Genomic DNA, 18870 nt, shown 5'->3' with positions numbered 1-18870 from the left:
AAACGCGCCATGTTTTGTTTTTCTTTAAGTACATATTTCTAAGTATTACTTACATATTAATATTTAAAGTATTCCGATTTTTAATTAGTAAATTTTGTTAGAAAATAATTTTATGCACATATATATATATATATATATATATATATTATATTCATGTTCATGTGCATTCATTGGTTAAACATATTTTAATTATGATTTTATAATTCATTTTAGGAACGGCGCGCGAGACTTAATTATTTAATTGCGAGTTTTGCTCAAGAAAGGTTAAGGTAGGGTGATTTTAATACATTTAAGTCATTTATCCTTATTATATGTTTTGCTTAATTAATTATGTGATACAGTTGAGAATAAGCTCATGACCTACTAGTTATATGATGTAGCCTATGGGCTATCTTCAGAGTAAGGGCATGGCCTACGGGCTATGTGATGGATGCTATAATCATGTATTTATTGATGTATTTCATATAATTTGGATAAATACGCTCCCATTGAGTTATTGTACTAACTTCAAAATAATATCATTTTTCAGGAGACGTCTCGAGCGATGATGGACTGGGCGAGTGATGGTGGTCAAGGAATAAAAAAGAAATAATATTTTATTTTTAATTGGAATAAAGACTAAATTTATTATGTTTTATTTGATATTTTCCGTTGCAATATAGATTTGAATTATTTTAAAGGTTCGAATCTTAATATTTTATTCAAAATACCTTTTATTTTTTTAATAAGAAAATTGGGACGTCACAATTGGACATTGAAATCGGCTCAAATGTTTGTATTTTGTACTTGGTTTTAGAAACTTGATTTTCTTCTCCCCGATATGAAACATTGAAGAGCTTCGAATTGAAATGGAAAAGGTCCACTTTTGCGCATATTTCTCAACCCCCAAAAATCTACTACTCAAAATGATAAATTAGCAAAATAATGTTGTGCTAAGATGTGAATCACATAAAATCATTACTTTCCAAAAGTAAGTAATTATTATGTTATGAGTAATTCTTAGCAGAGAAACATTAAGAATATTTGAAAATATTTGGTCCCTACGCGCATCTAGGTTCGGTTCTCCCGCGAGTTTTAACTGCCGAAATCATAGTACAACCTGTTGTCTGCTCCTCAATCCTTCTCCTTAGCCTTTTCTCTCTCACTCTTCCTTTCTCTCTCCTTGCATCTCTTCCTCATTCTCCCTTAAAATCATTATCCTCCTCCTCCTTCTCCTGTTTTCCCTTTTTATTTTCTCGAATCGCTGCAGCTTACATCACATTCACAAATATTATGTCCATTCATCACCTGATTTGGATATCCCATTTTTAGGTCATTTTCCATTTGCATTTTTCTGCATGCTTGTCGCCCTAATGCCACCAATGTCAAAATGCGGTTTCAATCTTTCCATTGAAATCCTCGAGTGGGACTGTCTCACATTTCTCCCTCTCTTAGCCATGGGTTCTATGTTCCGCTTTTCTTCATTTTATGATTCCTATTTTTAACCCCTTGTTTGTGGAAATACAGGATTATTGCAGGATTTTCTATCTGCAAATTTGCACATGTTTGGAGGATTTTACGTCAAGGTAATGTAATTAGTTGGGAAAGATTGTTTCTTTATCTGATTCCAGCTTTATATTTGAGAATGTGTGATTTTGATTCTTGCAATGTGGAAAAACATGTAAATTTAGTCTCCATTTTGATGTTTTTCACTATATCAAAAGCAATGATTGATTAAAGAAAATACATGAAAAGGAGACAGAAATTTAAATGTGTTTCATTGTTTGAGGATTTGGGAGTTGAAATAGGGATTTATTGGTTGTGAACTTGTAGGATGGGAAGGGTAAAGCTGAAGATACAGAGATTAGAGACTCTGAACAGCCGGCAGGTCACGTATGGAAAACGAAGGGCTGGAATCTTGAAAAAGGCCCAAGAAATTTCTGTTTTATGTGACATTCCCATTGTACTTATCATGTTTTCTCCATCTGGGAAGCCATCTATATTCTGCGGTCAACGAAGGTTGTTATTAAGCATCTCTAGTTTTGACATCATCATTTGTGGTAATGGTTATTCTGCATGGTCTTTATGTTGGTGAGCAATACAATATACATGGAAAGCCTCACTTTTAGAGTGCTTGTAGCTTATACCCTGTCTTTATAATCTCTGTAACAAGGTTGATGTTGATTATCATTCTCGTTTTGATGATGAAGAATAAGCAAGAAGATCTAAGATGACTGATTACCTCCTCCTGTGGTATTTTTTGAGCTGACATGACCATAATTGGATGTGTTGTTTATCATTTTAGACAATTAGGAACCTGCTGTTTCTTATGTCCATTCCATAAAAGAGGCTTCAGCACAGACATGTCACGATTCATCTTCTTTTTGGTTTCAGCAACATTGATGAAATGATAGCAAAATACGCTCAACTTACACCAAAAGAAAGGGCAAAGAGGTACTCATAATTGCTGCACATGGTTATCTTTCTATGAATTAAAGTGCTATCATAATAACTCAATCTCTTTCTTCTTCTGAAATTCGAATAGGAGGTTGGAGAGTCTTGAAGTAAGTATTATATCAACTATGTACCTTTTGCTTTATATTGTTCTTCTTGAAAAGAAAGTGAAGTTAATTCCTTTGGATAAATGATATGATAGACTTTAAAAAGAAACTTCAAGAAGCTCGACCAAGATGTTGATATAGAAGAGTTTCTTGATGCAAGGTAAACTATTCACTCTATTGACAATTTTAATTGCTTAAGCCCTATGCCATTTCTGATGATTTTTTTTCATTTTTTTTTTATTTTCGTTTGGCAGTACTCCATCAATTGAGGTATTCTCATTAGCCACCCGCGATCTGAAAATCGAGCGTACCATAGTTGACCCATCCCTTGAAATGCCTAATGTGTTCTTCTACTTGATAGGAAATGCAAAACCGAGCAAGGACTCTTCAAGGTCAACTTGCTGAAGCACATAAAAGAATAATGTAAAATCTCAGAACTTTTGGTCCATAAACTAAGAAGTGATGCGTATCAACTCGAAAAATCATGATTGAAATCTATGTCTTATGTATAAAATGATTTCCATTTTAAGCTGAATAACTTAAATTTTTGTAGTAGTATAATCAGGTAAGGTGTATGCACCTTTTTACTATAGTTGACCATACAATTTCGAACTTCTGCAATTTTTAGTTTCTTGATTTTGTTGAAATTCAATTTTGAGGTGTTAATTATGATCTAGATAACAGGTTAGCTATCGTTGAACTGCTCGTAGATTTATGAAGTGTTTTGTCTCCAGCTGGTGGAGTAATCCAGACACTATTGAAGACATCGAACACCTAAATCAGATGGAAAATTCTCTACGTGAATCACTGAACAGGACTCAAATAACTAAGGTACTAAGTAAGACTTTACATGCTTTTTCAATGAGTTCATGCTCCATCAATTCAGTACAAGGTATTATAGAGTCGAAACAATAGCCGCAAAGCATGTAGGTCAAAAAGTCAGTTCAGCTACCTAAATAAATTGTTCTTGGTAGTATGATGCAGGCTAAGAGTGATGAAAATAAGTTTACTGATATAATTTTCTTTCAACAGGAAAAGTTTTTTAAGGATCCACTTATTCAGTTTGATTGCACAAGCCAGGTAGCAACGCAATCCACTGGTTTAGGTTTCTCTTTCACTCTGTTTTTCTTTTCAGTAGTTTTCGCCGTGTAATGTAGGTGTGTGGAGACTTTGGTAGAGTTTATGAACAAGAACTTCCCAAGCCGCAGTTTCCAAACAACATGCATTTTCCCTTAGCAACAACCAGTGATCAGGATTGCCCGAACCAGTCGTGGCTTCCTGGTGGGGAGGGTCAACATATGATACTAACAAGCGAACCCCAATTCTTGGCTAGTCGGTAAGTTGATCTTTGGTTTTGTCTTGTGTGATGCTCTCGTATATAATTCTCCAGTTTCGTATATATGTATATATATCTGTGTTTATAGAGTTATATCAACCATTAGGGCATCTCTGTCTTCTGCACCTTTCTGGATTTGTTTGATGTAACTTCATTTGAATTCGTGTTCACAAACTCATATTGTTTGAGATGCAATGCTCCGTTTTTTCACTAGAGATATGGAATGCTCCAGAGATGCATCCTTCCCGACCTGCTCCGGTTACTTTCCCGATGTGAAAGAACAGGATCTTGACAATTCAAGACAGCTGAAAACTGAAAGACTAGATGGGTTGACCATTGATGATTACACATATTCTGCTCACTTGAGACTGCCTCTTGGCGATCAATATCCTTATAATTCGTTTGGAAATTTAAGTTTTCCGGATTTGATGGAACCCGGAAAGGATGCAAATTTTCAACTGAGTAGCTTGGATTACCAGATAAATGGGAATTTCGACCTTCCAAGATCTGTCTGCAACAATTTTCCACCTAGTTTGGTTCCTACAGCTGGTTCGTGTGCCATTTCCATGCTAAACGATAACTCTTATCCTCAGGTGAGAATGTCTCAATTTGTGGTATGTGTATGATGGAATTTGAAGTTGTAATTAGTGAGCACTATTTGATCTAAACTAGTTGCCATTTCTTGCAGCCACCAAACTAATCAAGTGACTCAGTGGAATCTGGTTGGTACACAGCTTGCATATCTGCGGCCTCGCGCAAGCGAAGAAAAGAGGCAGACGCGTATTTGTGTTAGCCAATGGATAGAGAATTGGTTTAGTTTTGTTTTGTAGGAAAACAAACATAATATATTGTGTTGGCTAAAAAGGAAGGTGCATGTGTTTTTTGTTGGAGAAATCGATGATGACTGATAATGAGATAGATGTAGTAATGTATCGATGATAAAACTCCAAGTTGCTTCTCCCTGTACATTAATGTCTTACAAATACAGCTCAAATTTCACACAAAAACCATCCACCACTCGAATACTATAAATCTGTGGTTCAGCCCTTGAATGTCTGGATGATTGTGTTGTGCCAGGGGTCTGAAAGGTGCTGCAGCAGGTTGTCGAACGGCCCCTTTCCGGTGACGTTGTGCTGGATGATGAACCCGAGGAACGCCAGCATCGCGAGTCTCCCTGCACAAACACACACACGTACATAGTGAGACAAGACACTTTGGTTGGTTGTGATAGTGATAGTTAATATATACCGTTGGCGATCTCCTTCTCCTTGGCCTCGAGAGTGGGGGTGAAGTTGAGGGGGTTGAAGATGCCGCCGGGGTAGCCGACCTGGTTGGGGGGCAAGCTGTACTGCTTGAAGATGGGGTCTTGGTTGACGCTCCCGGGGTTCTTGATGTCCTGCCACCTCCTGATCTCCACGTAGTGGAAGAGGATGAACTCGATCACGAAAAGGGTGGACGACGACGCGAAGTACTCCCCCTTCCCTGCGTCGTACCACTTGGGCACGTTCAGGATCCCGATGGACGTCAACACCTCCGGCAGCAGCATCCCGGCCACCCCCAGCATTGCCCATCGCCCGTTCACCAGCTCCGCCTGCACGAACCATTTCAGGTTCTCCGGGTCCTCCGCCAGTCCCAACGGGTCGAATCCGTTGTCTCCGGGCAGGCTACACAACACAACACATTCTCATCTAACAATTAAACACACTCATTACTCATTATGGGGTATTAAAATATCGCACCTGCCATCCAGATACGCCGGAGAGGCCAGCCCCGGTAGCCATTCACCCTTCTTGGCTTCCACTTTCAATGATTTGTAAGATGAAACCGCCTGTTTAACCGACACTTCCCGGTTCAGTCTTCCGCCTGAACCGCTCAGGAACCGGCATGGCCGGAATACGGCGGCGGAGGCTTGCGTGGTCACGCTGGCCATCTCTGCTCAACGATTTTTCTTTTTCAGTGGATTAATGAATTAAGTGAAGTCGCCATTTTCAATGGTGCAATTGTGGTGATGCTTCGAGATTGAAAGCTGGCCCTTGATTTCCTGGATTTTTGGCATCGGACGGCTGCTTCTGTCATGGGAATCCACTGCTCTTATCCTTATCCTACTTGGCATATCCATAAATCTATTTCTTTGCTGCTGTTGGCCTTCTAAGATCATGTGTTGCCGCGTCACTTTATTAAACACACCATATCTAATTGCCTATGTGGAATCTTGTTTTACCCAATTGTTCCTCGACACTTGTACGCGTCAGGGTTATACAATCACATTTATTTGATTGGTGTGTTAGGATATGATAAAATGGCATAACTCAACATATATAGTGTGGATGTACTAAAAGGTAAGGGTGCCTCCAACAATGATCCCAGTTTCTAGTTTTCAAATTGCCAAATCATTGCCACATCAGCTTTAGAAACCCACCTACTTTTTTCTCTCACATCTCCTTCAACAATAAACTAGTTTCTTACTTTTTCAGGGTTCCACCATAATACATTTAAGGTGGTACATAAACTAGTTTCCAATTAATTTTATTTGCATTATTATTTATGTATTTTGGTGTTATTTTTAGCTTAAATTTCTATAATTTAACTATACAATTTAATAAAATAAATTGACTTTATAATTATAAATAATAAAAATCACATAATAAAATTTAAATTACATTACTAAATTAGTTGTTTAGATATATCACAATTACATGAACTTATTATACTACTACAATTTTACAACTTAAAATAAGTGGTACAACAAAAAGACACAATGTAAAAGAATCCGAAAGAGAATAATTAAGGAAAAATAAGTTTAAAAATTGTTTTGCGAATGGGCGAAGAGAAACAAGAAAAATAATAAAAAAGTGTTAAATTTGAAAAAGGTAGCAGCGGGGGCCACAATGTCAGGCTTGAAGCTAGGTGCAAGATGGGAACTGGTTTCCTCGATTTCCATATTGAAACTAGTTTCCATTATCTCCAACGGTGGTTCTTGATTTAAGAAATTGGAGAAAAGTGCCGTTGGAGGCACCCTAATTGATATTACTATATCTTTTGGTTTGATAGTTTTTTTTTTTTTTTTTTTGACTTGGGGAGAGTTGTTGGGGAGGGGGAGCAGTGAGGTTTGAACTCGGGACCATACTGTTCACAGAGAGGAGGTCGCACCGCTTTAAAATATGAAATATAGATACCATAATTTAATTGTTTGGTATTTTAGATTACAATTCAAATTAAATAAACAAATCACAATTATAACTTTATTTACACAGTGCTGAATCACATCTAAACCCACGCTACACACACATCCTGAATCACACACTTCCCACACAATCAAACCCACACACACACCCACATACATGCATAGAGTTCTCAAATTCCTACGCTTCTCGAATTCTCGTAAAGGTCGTCGTGATATTGGTAGGCAAATAGGCATCGCTTCACTCTCATCTCACTTTCTCAGTCAAACAATCCTCTTGTGCTGCAAATGAAAGGGTAATTTGGTCAAATCACATTGCTATCTGATTTAATTTTTAATTGTGGGATACTTAATAGAGATTGGAGGTCCAATTAGTTTACAAAAATGAATAATGTTTTTCGCCTAGACCAACTTATATTTTGCACCTTTCTCAACGAATTTAAGATACCAAACAACTGCAATATCAAAGAAGACCTAATTTTTGGATGTAGAAATAACTACAGATACCAAGTTCAACTTATTTTTTAATTTGTACTCTTCAATTACTTGGCTATACAAAATGCATTATTATTCTTGAATTTGTATTCTTTATTACTTGGCTATGCAAAATGCAAACTTCAGAGGGATGAGGGACTTGATTTTTTCAATGGGTTTGGGCCGACAAAAGTATGAGGGCTCTACGAAGGGATAAATTAACTCATTATAAACTGTAGTGGGCGGGTCAAATTCCTACAACAAATAGTATATCTAGAGGTATGGTGATTGAAAAAAATGACGGAAGTTTGTTTGGAAATTTGCTCGTGAGCTTGTTTTTTCGTGTTAATAGTATTTTTGTGTATCTGATCTTATCATTCTGCCTTTCCTCTAGCTCATGTCCTGTATTTATAGTGAAAGTCCTTTTGTGTGGGTACCTTTTAGATCTATTATTTATCTTAGTATTCAATGGTTACTTTTTATTATAGGTTCATTTTAGATGTAATGATTAATATGATGCGGATATTTTTCAGATAGAGGAGGGGGAGGGGGGGTTTAAACACATGTTCAGTGGTCCCGAAAGTTAGTTACAGTCCTGACAATTCTGGATGACTCCTCATGGCATAGGTAGAAAGTGTTTGTTTGAAGGGTCTATATTACATATATGGGGTGTTTATTTTGGAGGATTAGCTTTGATAGATAAAAATAGTAAAATCCCTTGTTCACTTTGATGGATTGAAACTTTGGGATATCCCAATGCCCTTGAATATATCTATCATTTGAACTAGTTTTGCTCGATTCATATGCCATTGAAAGGGCGAGATTGAAGAAATCCTACTTTGAAGATAAAAATAAACAATCATGTAAAAGTAAACGTTCTCATATAGTTCGCTTCTATCGTCATCGTAGGCGCTTTCAGCTTTCAGGAACGTGATCCTTGTCCACATGGGCGGATCGAGAGGTGGGGTGCTGAAGCCCCCTCCCAAATTTTGAGTTTTTTTTTAAATTTTAATATATATATATATATATATATATATATATATATAGAGAGAGAGAGAGAGGGGGGGCGGTTATTCAATAAACCACCCTTATTTTAAGAATTACGAACCAGCAAAAATGCATGAATTTTATGTATAACACGCATGAATAAATTGTATAAAGATATGAATATCGAAAAAAATAATTTTTTTCTACCTTTGGGATTCGAACTCATGACCATGAATATATCCAACAAGGTGATGAATCAACCGTAGATCTTGATGATCTAAGGGCTGAAAATGGTTCTTAATTTATATTTTAATAAGCGTTCTTATTTTAGCCTTCCCCTATATATATATATATATATATATATTCTTAATTATAAAAGAGTCTTGTTTTACAAAAATTGATTTTCCTGTTATATTCCCTCATATAGATTTAATTTAAGATTAATTGTGTGATTTAAAATTATATTCCCTTCGTCCGCCAAAAGTATTCCACAATTACTATATTTGGCGTCCGCAAAAAGTATTCCACTTTCCTTTTTAAGCCATGGTCCCACCATCCACCTTTATATTTTATCCTTACAAACACTCTTTATTTACAAAAAACCAACCCCAAATTCAATCTCAACCACACATCTCATAAAGTGGTGGGGCCCTTTCTCCACTACATCAACATCATCACACATTTTATTAAACTCTGTGCCTGGCCAAAGTGGAATACTTTTGGCGGACGGAGGGAGTATAATTTATGAAAATGTCGTTCATTATTAGTATTATTGTGCCTTAAAAAAAATGCCTAAAATGTACGGAATGTCCCAAAAAAAATTGTAATGTATTGAAACTAGTTTCTAATGTATTGAAATTATAGAATCTATGAAAATGTTGTACTTTATTATTACTATTATGTTTGTCTTTCAATAAAAAAAATATCTAAAATGCACGAAAATGCCCCAAATTTTTGTGTGAGAATATATAAAAGTACCCAACTCTTTCAATCTTAGGGGGGTGTATTCGTTGTGGATTTCCACAGACTTTAAAAAGTCCATGGAATTTAAATTCCATGGAATTCATATAGATTCCAGACGACTTTCAAAGAATTCGTGATTGGATTTCACCCCGATTTTCACTGATTTTTGAAGACTTTACGGGATAATTTTGAAATTGAATTCCATGAAACCAGTGCCCGCGGAGAACCAGCGCACGCTAGAAAAGACCCAGCGACCGCTGAGTTCCAGCGAGCGCTGGAAACCCAGCGACCGCTGGGTTCCAGCAAGCGCTCAATATAGCCTACGGAAAGACATAGCACCTTCCCAAGCTTTGCAAGAGAAGATGGCAGTGAGGCCCACGAAACATTTGCATCTGTCAGTCGCCGATTACTAACAGTAACCTTGACCAAATTTCCTGGAAGTCCATTACTAGCAACTTCTCCAGATAACTTCTTTCCTACAGAAGTTCGTGCAGATGCCTTAACAATATCAGCTGCATCCCCATTGATGGAACCGGAAGCCTTCTTAACAGATGCATGAACTTTGCTTTCATCTCTGGTAGATTTTGAAGGCTTGCTATCTTCTTTAGACGGCAATCTCTCACTGACTGATTTTCTTGGTGCCTACATAATGAAGAATAACATGGAGAATGCAAGAAATATTCTTTGGTAGAACAAAATTCATACACCATATTTAACTTGAAGAGAAGCAGATGAAAAAGGACAAAGCCGAAAGCAATAGACTTTTAACAAGAAGCGCCAATACATTCATATTAGCTGCATGTGCAAAATAATTTGCACATCAATGCAGATGAATGAATCAACTTACATCTGAATAATTGGGAGAGCCAATAACTATTAGCTGACAATGAATTTCTTCATTAATGGCAAAGATGGTCATCGGCATTTAATCCAATGCAGCGTAACAATATAGTACCATTTACTGTCAATAATTCTCTTTTATTCTGCTTAGAAGAACTTTTATTGGTTTGTGAGTTTATGTGATTACAGGCAGTTGCTATATTTTTAAAGTGTGATATATGAGTTTGATTGAACGATTGCTGAGTTCCAGCGCTCGCTGGCTTCTTGACCGCGAGCGCTGGAACTCAGCGCTTGCTTAAAACTTCATGGATTTCAATTCTCGTGGTTCTTGGCCGGATTTCGTCGTGTGTATTTTTTGGATGAAATCCATGAAAGTCATTCCGGATTTTAAGTCAATGGAATAACGAATACACCTAGATTTGTATGGATTTTAAAAAGTCTTGAACGAATACACTCAGATTTATATGGACTTTTAAAAGTCTTAAACGAATACACTCAGATTTCTGCAGACTTTTAAAAGTCTTGAACGAATACACCCAGACTTTTAAAATCCATATAAATCCATTAAATTCCACAACGAATACACCCCCCTTAATTTACAAAATACCCACTTTTTCTAAATGATTCACTCCATAACCATTACAATTTAAAAATATTAAAAGGTACACTATGCGCATGTATGTTGCAGTTTTTTTCAGCTTTCACATTTCCCCAACTTATGTCAGTTGACCGAATTTATGGATTGGTAGTTGTGTTGGTAGATTTGGCTTTATTATGTCTTTACTCATTAGTTTAGAATTTTGAAAAAATTCAAATGCGCATACCATCTCTTTCTCTATCCGCGCAAGAAAATTAGATACTCCCTCCGTCCGCCAAAAGTGGACCATTTTTACTATATTGGGCGTCCGTAAAGAGTATACCACTTTCCTTTTATAGAAATGGTCCCACCATCCACTTTAATATTTTATCATTACAAACACTCTTTATTTACAAAAAAACCACCCCAAATTCAATTTCAACCACACATCTCATAAAGTGGTGGGACCCTTTCTCCACTACATCAAAATCATTACCAATTTTATTAAATCCCGTGCCTAGCCAAAGTGGTCCACTTTTGGCGGACGGAGGGAGTATTAATTTGAGAAGTCTCCATTTTTGTCTTATACCTTGCTTTCGGTCTCCGGTAAATCGTCGCCGCGCCGGAGAGAACATGGAGGCACCGGTAGAGGTACGAAGAATTAACAGTCATTTTTCGAGAAAGAGGTACTTAGATGTTATTCTATAATTATTTATTTTATATGTGAGTTGTTATATTAAATTGGTTTAATTGGTTACTTCGGTAAAGAGGTTCTTCGATAAAGTTAATTATTGGTTTAATTATTTACTTCGGTAATGATGTTCTTTTAAATGGTTTAATTAAAAGAAAATGACATTATAATGTTTTTAATTTGTGAGTTGTTTTAATGATTTGTTGGGCATTATAATTGGTTTAATGTGCATCCATTGAGCATAAAAAATGGATGCGCAGTCTAGTGAACTAATTATTTGGCGAAATAAAATTATCGTGATGATAATGTGACACAATCGCCATATGTTCCACAGTTTACTCAGTTTGAGTTTGGGAGCACATTTTTTCTGGGCACTGATGCCGAGATCCCTCGTTTCTCCAACTCAATTGATCAAATGAGAGCATGTTTGGATTACATGGGAGAGGTACAAACATAATTATAATTTATAAAAAAAAATTTGTTTTATATTCTTATTTCCATTTTGTTGGTATTTGAATAGGAGATGTCTAGTTTTGGAGAGCCCTCCCAACGCATCTATACTAACATGTGTATTAGAAACAATCAACGTTTCTGAATTCTCACCATAAGCTAACTTCAATCGAGACAAAAACCATGTCTATGATTCATCATTCTCTATAGGACCAACACCGAATGCCATGGGGAGGACTTGTCTGTTGCCATCCTTCGTCACTGCAACAAACAATATACATTTGTTACGCCCCTTCAAGTGTGTGCCATCTACCACAATTATTGGTCTTAGGCACATAGTATATGCCACTCTACATAAACCTAATGCCACAAAAAGGTGCTTGAACGACCATCTGCATCAATTTCCAAGTCGGTCAACGATACTGGATTGCACGTCCTTAACATGTGTAGGTAGCCAGGGAGCAATGCATAAGATTCTTTGTGCCCTCCATAAATCATCTCCACAGCACCATTTCTGGCTCGAATGCCACACTGTAAATCATCTTCACACCATGTTCCCGCTGTAGGTCGGCGATAATAGTCCTCAGCTTCACAATTTCACCGTCCCCACGCATTTTCTTTGCAATATGCGCTGCAATGACTCGAGCATGGACCTTTCGCAGGCCAGTATTCACCAAATCCCCAATGCAAGTATGTGCATGACCAAACTTGCGAAAAAACCAAAAAGATCCATGTTGAGTGGCTTGCAGCTGAAATGGACACCGAGTGCGATATTCAAATTTGAAGGTAATCCTATCCAAGTCAGATCGAAAAATGAAAAATTCTGCTCGACGTTCCAAATGCCACAACCCAACAGCTATTTTTAGCAGTTCTTTGCTTTCAAAAATAGAACCATCGCTTAGCTCATCGGGATCTGGTATTTCATCAAGTTTACCGGCAAAAAGGTTCATTGAAAAATCTTCTGGAATAACAAGAACTAACCAATTGCTCATCTCTTGCGCCGCTTGTTCACCTAAATCTTCAGCTAGACCTCGTGGGTTTGTTTGCATTATCATAGCCATAAACTGACCAAATTGACGGTAAAATGGAATTAAACAAGTCATTGCAACAAACTGAATACTTTGGATTCTTTGCATTAGCGGATTTGCCTAACCGTTTCTCATGCCAAATCGGCCCAATCCATTAATATTTCTATAACTTATTTAATCAAACCTAACCAAATTGACGGTAAAATGGAATTAAACATACTATTATATGCTTTCTTCAATCCAATTTTTTTGGTTTTTCAGAGCTTCTTCAATCCAATTAAATCTTTAGCCCAAAACTACATATCCACCCTAGCCCAAAACTACATATCCCAGCCCAAGTGCCACCCCCTGAAACCCTAGAAAACCTTAGATGCGGCGCCACTACACCAGCCTTCACAGCTATAAATCGCTCAAAATATAGCCGATCATTCATCCAAAAAAAAATAGACACTATAGTTTCCCAAATCTTATTGCTGTGGATCGATTCATATATCTAGAAGTGCACTATAGTAAGTGCCATATATTGCGTTTTCAGATAAATTTTTGTGCAAGTGATGATATTGAAAATTTTTCTTACTCCGGATTGGAGAAAGATGATACTTTTACACGGAAATCAGAATCTCTGATGCATTTTTTCGATATTAGTTGTAATTTTCTTTGTTCATTTTAATTCAATTCGGGATGCCCGCGCCAGTGATGGTGTTAAATATACTTTGAGTGAATTCCTCATTATGAAAAAACATGTACCTCTGAGGCTTTGAGGCATTTATATTTTTCAATTTAAATAATAAAGTTACCTTCTTTTTTCCGGAATCTGTTTGAATGGCCATGAAGTTTGAAGCAAGTGATGATAAAAAGACAGGGACATCAGAACTCCTTTTGGAGAAAAGATGACTTAGTCTAATGGGAATCTCTCTGATGCTCAAAATTCTCTGCATATTTTGTGTCAAATTCGATGGTTGTGAATGCGTGATCATATTCATCAATGAGTGAGATAATTTGCTCTTTATCTTTATTTGGTTGTTGCAAATATATGTGTTAAATGTCTTCTGCAAGTGATGATGAACAGACAGGGACATCAGCATTCCATTAGGATATGATGATTTGTCGTTGGGAATCTCTCTGATGCATAAACATTCATTGTTTTATTTTCATTTGTTTGGGTTGGCCAATGATGCATAACATTGTATAATGAGTTTTTGAACTTTGATTGTTTTTATGAATCATCGTAGCTGAGGCCTAATTCATTTGTTTTCCTTATTCCGTTTCTTCAGATATAGGCTGATTTTGTTTAAGATGGTTTGCCAATGATGCATCTTTCTATTAAACATATTACCAGAATGAGAATGTTGATATTTTAATTGTCACTACCTCTGAGGCAAATCATTTGTATATCTCACAAATCCATTTTATTTTCTAAATAATTTGTGACAGAATTGGGTTTACAACCACAACTGCGGCCCAATTAGACTGAATTTCGAGTTGGGCCATACACGTGCTTTCGTGATCAAAGATCAAAAAAACGTCGCCGATTTGGTCAGAATTAGGCGACTCATATTTTACAAATCGTGTGATAAATTTGAATTTTATCCAAGGGCAAATTAACTTTTGTTATTATAAGAGATCGCGGCTTATATTTTTCAAAGGATGTGTACTAGTGTTAAATATGCACGATTTAACTTCCTTTGTATTTTAACATGTCTTTTCGAATATATAATGTTTTCCATCTCCAAAAGCAAGCTTAAAATGAATTTGTATTTTTTTGTAGTTATTAATTTGTAATATTACAATGACTAAAATTGGTCAAATTCTTACTACGTGCAAGTTAAGTTGGAAAAAAATGAAAAAATTCAAATGGTAATAGGTGAAATTCTTACTACGTACAAGTCTTGCCAATCGTTTTGGGTTAATTTTGACATGATATGATAATGACACACTAATGCACGATACCAATATGAAATGAAAATCATAAAGTTAATACTCCCTCCGTCCCACTCTAATAGGCTCGTTTTCCTTTTTGGGATGTCCCACTCTAATAGGTTCGTTTTCCATTTTGAGTAAAAAATGTGTACTTAATTGGTGTGGACCACACCACTTTTCTACTAAAAAGTAAGTTTTCTTAATCTCCGTGCTCAAAAGAAATGAGCCTATTGGAGTGGGACGGAGGGAGTAGTAATAACAATAGAAATGCATTACCTACAATTTTACACATCAAAATTCAGTTTTTAATCTAAAAGAAATAAAGATTCTTGAAAAATATCTAACTGCAACTATACATTTCAAACTAAAAAAATCTAAAACACTATTCATGATAACAGATGACACGTATACTAAATCTAAACTTTAATGTATAATTTTGAATTTCATTAATATTTTCATAAGTTTCAAGTATAGATTAATCGTTCGGTATGATCTGCAAACGATTGCAAAGATTTGAAACTACCTTTTTATAAATAATGTGAGAAAAAGTTTGTGTGGTTATTTCTAAATAAGGAAATACCATAATTTTTAGGGATGTTCTAATATAGTAAAAAAGCTACTATAATTTTTATGGATGGAGGGAGTATATATTTTTGACAAAAATTGAGTTTTTGTATAATTTTATAATAATCAGGAAATAGTTTAGCCTATTTCTTAAAACGTGCGAGATGTTTGCATTCTCGGAAATTTCCTTTATTCAATAAAAAGCATTTTAATGCTTTATTGTGGGTGAGAGTTGAGTTTATAATTGCAATTTTCCACATCAGCATTGCGTGTTGACTGTGTGGATTTATAAGGCCAGTGCGACAGCTATTGTATCACCAAAATAATTGAATTAGTCAAGATTTAAATTGCAGTTAACTCGGAAAAAAAAAATTGCAGTTTAGAGCTACAATAATTGAGACGCTATTGTATCACCAAAATAATTGAATTAGTCAAGATTTAAATTGCAGTTAACTCGAATTTTTTTTTTGCAGTTTAGAGCTACAATAATTGAGACATCCTCGTCAGCACCACGACATCCCCTTAATTATTACACGTTTTTAATCGATGGTGGGGCTCTCCACCATTTCTGACCCAACATAATTATTGCCCAAATTTGAGTCTATTTTCTGACCTTTTTTTCGGTCATTATGTAAGAACTTTGTAAGCCTTCGAATGTAGTTTCTATAATCGAAAGTCTGTTGGTAAATTTTTAAATATTACAATTGCATCTTATTTCGATTAGCAGTGTACCACCATATAGATTACCAACTTACTTTTTTAATCCCCAAGTACACCTAAACTTATAATGTATATTTATTAGAGTTATGATTTATATTTTCCGATTAAGAAAGATTAAAATTAGAAAGAATGTATTGGCGGCGCTGCCTTTTGGTATTAAAATTCATTTTATGATTAAAATAAGAAAGTAAAAGTGAACTGGGTTGCAAATATCTTTTTATCTGGACGCTATTTAGGCACTACTTAATTTCACTTATGTTCTGACTTCTGTCTATATTCTGATCACACGCTTAATTTAGTAATTAGTGTATTTCTACTCCATCGAAATATTAGAGCTTACTAATACTATCTCATCATAAATATCCCAAGATTTTATCTTGTTATTAACCAAAATTTCATATAACTTGAATACTAGAGCATTATTATAATGTGGTAATTTGCAGATTCACATAGATGATCTCGACCTAACCTAAATCAATTGGGTCATGTATCTTAGTCGGCTAATTTCCATTACATCATAAATATGAGATCCTCCACAAATGCAAGGCTTACACTTAAAAAACCCAGAGCCTTGCTTATGGAAATACAACAGGGGAATATAAAATCGAAACAAAAAAAAGAGCAAAAGTGATGAAGGATGGAAGAGAGGAGAACCCCATTGATGAATAATTATTTACATCTGAGAAACGAAAAAAAGAAAATAAAAAGGAGATAAAGAATATGAAATTAGCAATTCCAGAACTAATGGTCTTACTCTAAGCCAACACCATTCACACCTACCAAACTGTCATCTTATGCTAAAGACATCAGCTTCATAATCCTTGGATGAATTTGTCACCAAATTTCTTGAAATCAGACCACGTGAGGCCAATGCAGACAGCTCCGATTCATCCAACCCCTTTGCTGACCCGAGACGGCGCGAGCTAGTGCCATGTTTGGCCAATGCATCTTTAAATTTCTTGATCTGAGACATTGTATTGTTGCACAACATGAAACAGCAGCAGAATCAGACGGATTTATGCAGGAAAAAAATAAATAAATAAAGCACAGGTCTCTTACTGTTGCATTGGTGCAGCTGAAGCTGCAAGCTCTACCCTCTGCACCTCTGTAGAATCTAAAGAAGGGCAACACTTTGATATTGAGGGAATCACACATCTCCTTGTGATTTTCATAGTTAATTTGGAGGAAAAGGGAATTAGGGTTCATTTCAGCAAGTTGGCATATCTGTTCAAGATTAGGCAATGGTTAATCACCAGAATCAAAGATACATAACAAGAATGCCAATTAAAAATAAAAAATAAAAAATGGGAGATTAAAGATAATACCTTTGGATGCAAAGTTCTGCAACCTCCACAGTTAGGGGAGTAGAAATCTAGTACAACCAATCTCTCACCAGCATTCAACAATGAATCCACAAGTTCTTGTGCTGATTGAATCTCTATCATGTTTTGATGAAGGGATTTTTCCCACCATCTCAATGATGTCTGTGCCTAAATCATCAATTAACATCAAAAATAAATAAATCAAAGCTAAATGCATATATACATACATACATACATAAGGAGATGGATCCTTACATTGGGAGGGTCTGATTTAGGGGATTTAGTGACAAAATTGGTAACATGTTTCTGATCTGACAAATGAAGAGTTTTGCCTAAGCATTCTCTGGGATTTGATGACTCCTTATATTGAAGAGTCTGAATTGAAGAGCAAACCCTAAATGACCCTTTTGCTCTGTTCTTGGAAGCAAGGTCATTGGACCCATAAAAAGAGAATCCAGCCTTCAAACAACAAGACATATCTCCAAGATTTCAACTTTTTTCAACCTAATCGCATCAAAAACCAAACAAAACCAACAAACGAATATATAAGAACCCCTTTGTCCTAATCAGCAAAACAAGAAAGCCCACCAAAATCAAGAATCAATAATCAAGAAAAAGGTACTAGGAAACAAGGGGAAGAAATTAGGGTTCTTTGTTCAGTAGAAATAGGTGTTTGTGGTTTCGTGTTTGTTGAAATTTCTGAGAGAGGAGCTTAAAAAAATAATCCAAAAGGTTAAGCAAAAGGGAGAAGTGTGGGGTCAAAAGATTTGCCCTTATCCAGATTATTTCTGCAAGCTGTGCTTTTTGGTTCATTTAAGGAAATAAACGTTTCCTATAACTAAGGTATGGATAAGGGGAAAATGACGATTAATTCAGATAATGGGGTAATAAAATGGGATGATGTAGGTGGTGCTGAGATTTTTGAGCCTTCTTTGTAGGAATCTCTTCGTGATTTCAGTAATTTGTTTCAGCTGAGCAATTCCGCGCCCTCAAATCTTTCTTTTGCTTTACTTTCTATTTTAAGTCTTCCCTATAATTGGATTTCATCTGTATGCTACATACAAAATAGATATAATACTCTCGGAATAGTCGGCCACCAACTTGGAAAAATATTATCCATAAGTTGTTTACTAAAATAACTAAAATAATTAATAATCATAATAATAATTAAAGTGTATATTTTAATGAATAAATACTCCTATTTTTAGGGGTATACATTCAATTATTCGGTTCGATTTTTGCTCAAACCAAATCAAATTTATGTTCGATTTAAAAGA

General features: G+C 35.7%; 3 protein-coding genes and 3 non-coding genes across 11 annotated transcripts; 4 read left to right on the top strand and 2 right to left on the bottom strand.

Moving 5' to 3' along the window:
- Positions 1 to 1091: 1091 nt before the first annotated feature.
- On the top strand, positions 1092 to 6158 carry LOC131020397 (agamous-like MADS-box protein AGL65). 3 transcript variants are annotated; one of them, XM_057949173.1, is made up of 13 exons: positions 1095 to 1311; positions 1507 to 1565; positions 1813 to 1998; positions 2374 to 2433; positions 2525 to 2543; positions 2636 to 2700; positions 2795 to 2810; positions 2902 to 2963; positions 3275 to 3371; positions 3573 to 3620; positions 3698 to 3876; positions 4091 to 4469; positions 4565 to 6158. In XM_057949173.1, the coding sequence occupies exons 3-13, from the start codon at positions 1814 to 1816 to the stop codon at positions 4574 to 4576; spliced, it is 1122 nt and encodes a 373-aa protein (XP_057805156.1). In that variant the 5' UTR covers positions 1095 to 1311; positions 1507 to 1565; position 1813; the 3' UTR covers positions 4577 to 6158. The 3 variants fall into 3 exon arrangements, with proteins under 3 accessions (XP_057805155.1, XP_057805156.1, XP_057805154.1); XM_057949172.1 differs by having other exon boundaries at positions 1092 to 1565; positions 4109 to 4469; XM_057949171.1 differs by having other exon boundaries at positions 1095 to 1565.
- Positions 4561 to 6114, bottom strand: LOC131020398 (chlorophyll a-b binding protein 4, chloroplastic-like). Its single transcript, XM_057949174.1, has 3 exons — positions 5616 to 6114; positions 5125 to 5540; positions 4561 to 5050 (listed from the first exon to the last, which is right to left on the bottom strand). The coding sequence occupies exons 1-3, from the start codon at positions 5804 to 5806 to the stop codon at positions 4917 to 4919; spliced, it is 741 nt and encodes a 246-aa protein (XP_057805157.1). The 5' UTR covers positions 5807 to 6114; the 3' UTR covers positions 4561 to 4916.
- A 7593-nt stretch (positions 6159 to 13751) lies between the features above and the next one.
- Positions 13752 to 13825, top strand: LOC131024003 (small nucleolar RNA Z267). Its single transcript, XR_009101600.1, has one exon. It is a non-coding gene; the product is annotated as a small nucleolar RNA Z267 (small nucleolar RNA).
- Positions 13826 to 13904: 79 nt separating this feature from the next.
- Positions 13905 to 13992, top strand: LOC131024005 (small nucleolar RNA R44/J54/Z268 family). The gene has a single exon (XR_009101602.1). It is a non-coding gene; the product is annotated as a small nucleolar RNA R44/J54/Z268 family (small nucleolar RNA).
- A 123-nt stretch (positions 13993 to 14115) lies between these two features.
- Positions 14116 to 14199, top strand: LOC131024006 (small nucleolar RNA R44/J54/Z268 family). The gene has a single exon (XR_009101603.1). It is a non-coding gene; the product is annotated as a small nucleolar RNA R44/J54/Z268 family (small nucleolar RNA).
- A 2703-nt stretch (positions 14200 to 16902) lies between these two features.
- LOC131020395 (thioredoxin-like 1-2, chloroplastic) lies at positions 16903 to 18638 on the bottom strand. 4 transcript variants are annotated; one of them, XM_057949169.1, is made up of 4 exons: positions 17849 to 18638; positions 17597 to 17761; positions 17331 to 17495; positions 16903 to 17235 (listed from the first exon to the last, which is right to left on the bottom strand). In XM_057949169.1, the coding sequence occupies exons 1-4, from the start codon at positions 18068 to 18070 to the stop codon at positions 17059 to 17061; spliced, it is 729 nt and encodes a 242-aa protein (XP_057805152.1). In that variant the 5' UTR covers positions 18071 to 18638; the 3' UTR covers positions 16903 to 17058. The 4 variants fall into 4 exon arrangements, with proteins under 4 accessions (XP_057805152.1, XP_057805153.1, XP_057805150.1 ...); XM_057949170.1 differs by having other exon boundaries at positions 17597 to 17755; positions 17849 to 18623; XM_057949167.1 differs by having other exon boundaries at positions 16903 to 17495.
- Positions 18639 to 18870: the final 232 nt, after the last annotated feature.

This window comes from Salvia miltiorrhiza, chromosome 4 (assembly GCF_028751815.1).
Source record: "Salvia miltiorrhiza cultivar Shanhuang (shh) chromosome 4, IMPLAD_Smil_shh, whole genome shotgun sequence".
NCBI classification, from domain to species: Eukaryota; Viridiplantae; Streptophyta; class Magnoliopsida; order Lamiales; family Lamiaceae; genus Salvia; species Salvia miltiorrhiza.
Note: the sequence above shows the minus strand (reverse complement) of the source record. Positions and strands in the feature narration are given on the sequence as shown.

Bases quoted from the DNA above. Each gene is read 5' to 3' on its own strand.
- LOC131020397 (XM_057949171.1), top strand. From the start codon at position 1,468: ATGATTCCTATTTTTAACCCCTTGTTTGTGGAAATACAGGATTATTGC. The intron at 1,566-1,812 runs GTAATGTAATTA...GTGAACTTGTAG, and splicing joins TTGGAGGATTTTACGTCAAG to GATGGGAAGGGTAAAGCTGA. The intron at 3,372-3,572 runs GTACTAAGTAAG...TTCTTTCAACAG, and splicing joins ACAGGACTCAAATAACTAAG to GAAAAGTTTTTTAAGGATCC.
- LOC131020398 (XM_057949174.1), bottom strand. From the start codon at position 5,806: ATGGCCAGCGTGACCACGCAAGCCTCCGCCGCCGTATTCCGGCCATGC. The intron at 5,541-5,615 runs GTGCGATATTTT...TGTGTTGTGTAG, and splicing joins CCGGCGTATCTGGATGGCAG to CCTGCCCGGAGACAACGGAT. The intron at 5,051-5,124 runs GTATATATTAAC...GTGTTTGTGCAG, and splicing joins GGAGAAGGAGATCGCCAACG to GGAGACTCGCGATGCTGGCG.
- LOC131020395 (XM_057949167.1), bottom strand. From the start codon at position 18,070: ATGTCTTGTTGTTTGAAGGCTGGATTCTCTTTTTATGGGTCCAATGAC. The intron at 17,762-17,848 runs GTAAGGATCCAT...TTGATGATTTAG, and splicing joins CTAAATCAGACCCTCCCAAT to GCACAGACATCATTGAGATG. The intron at 17,496-17,596 runs GTATTATCTTTA...AATCTTGAACAG, and splicing joins GCAGAACTTTGCATCCAAAG to ATATGCCAACTTGCTGAAAT.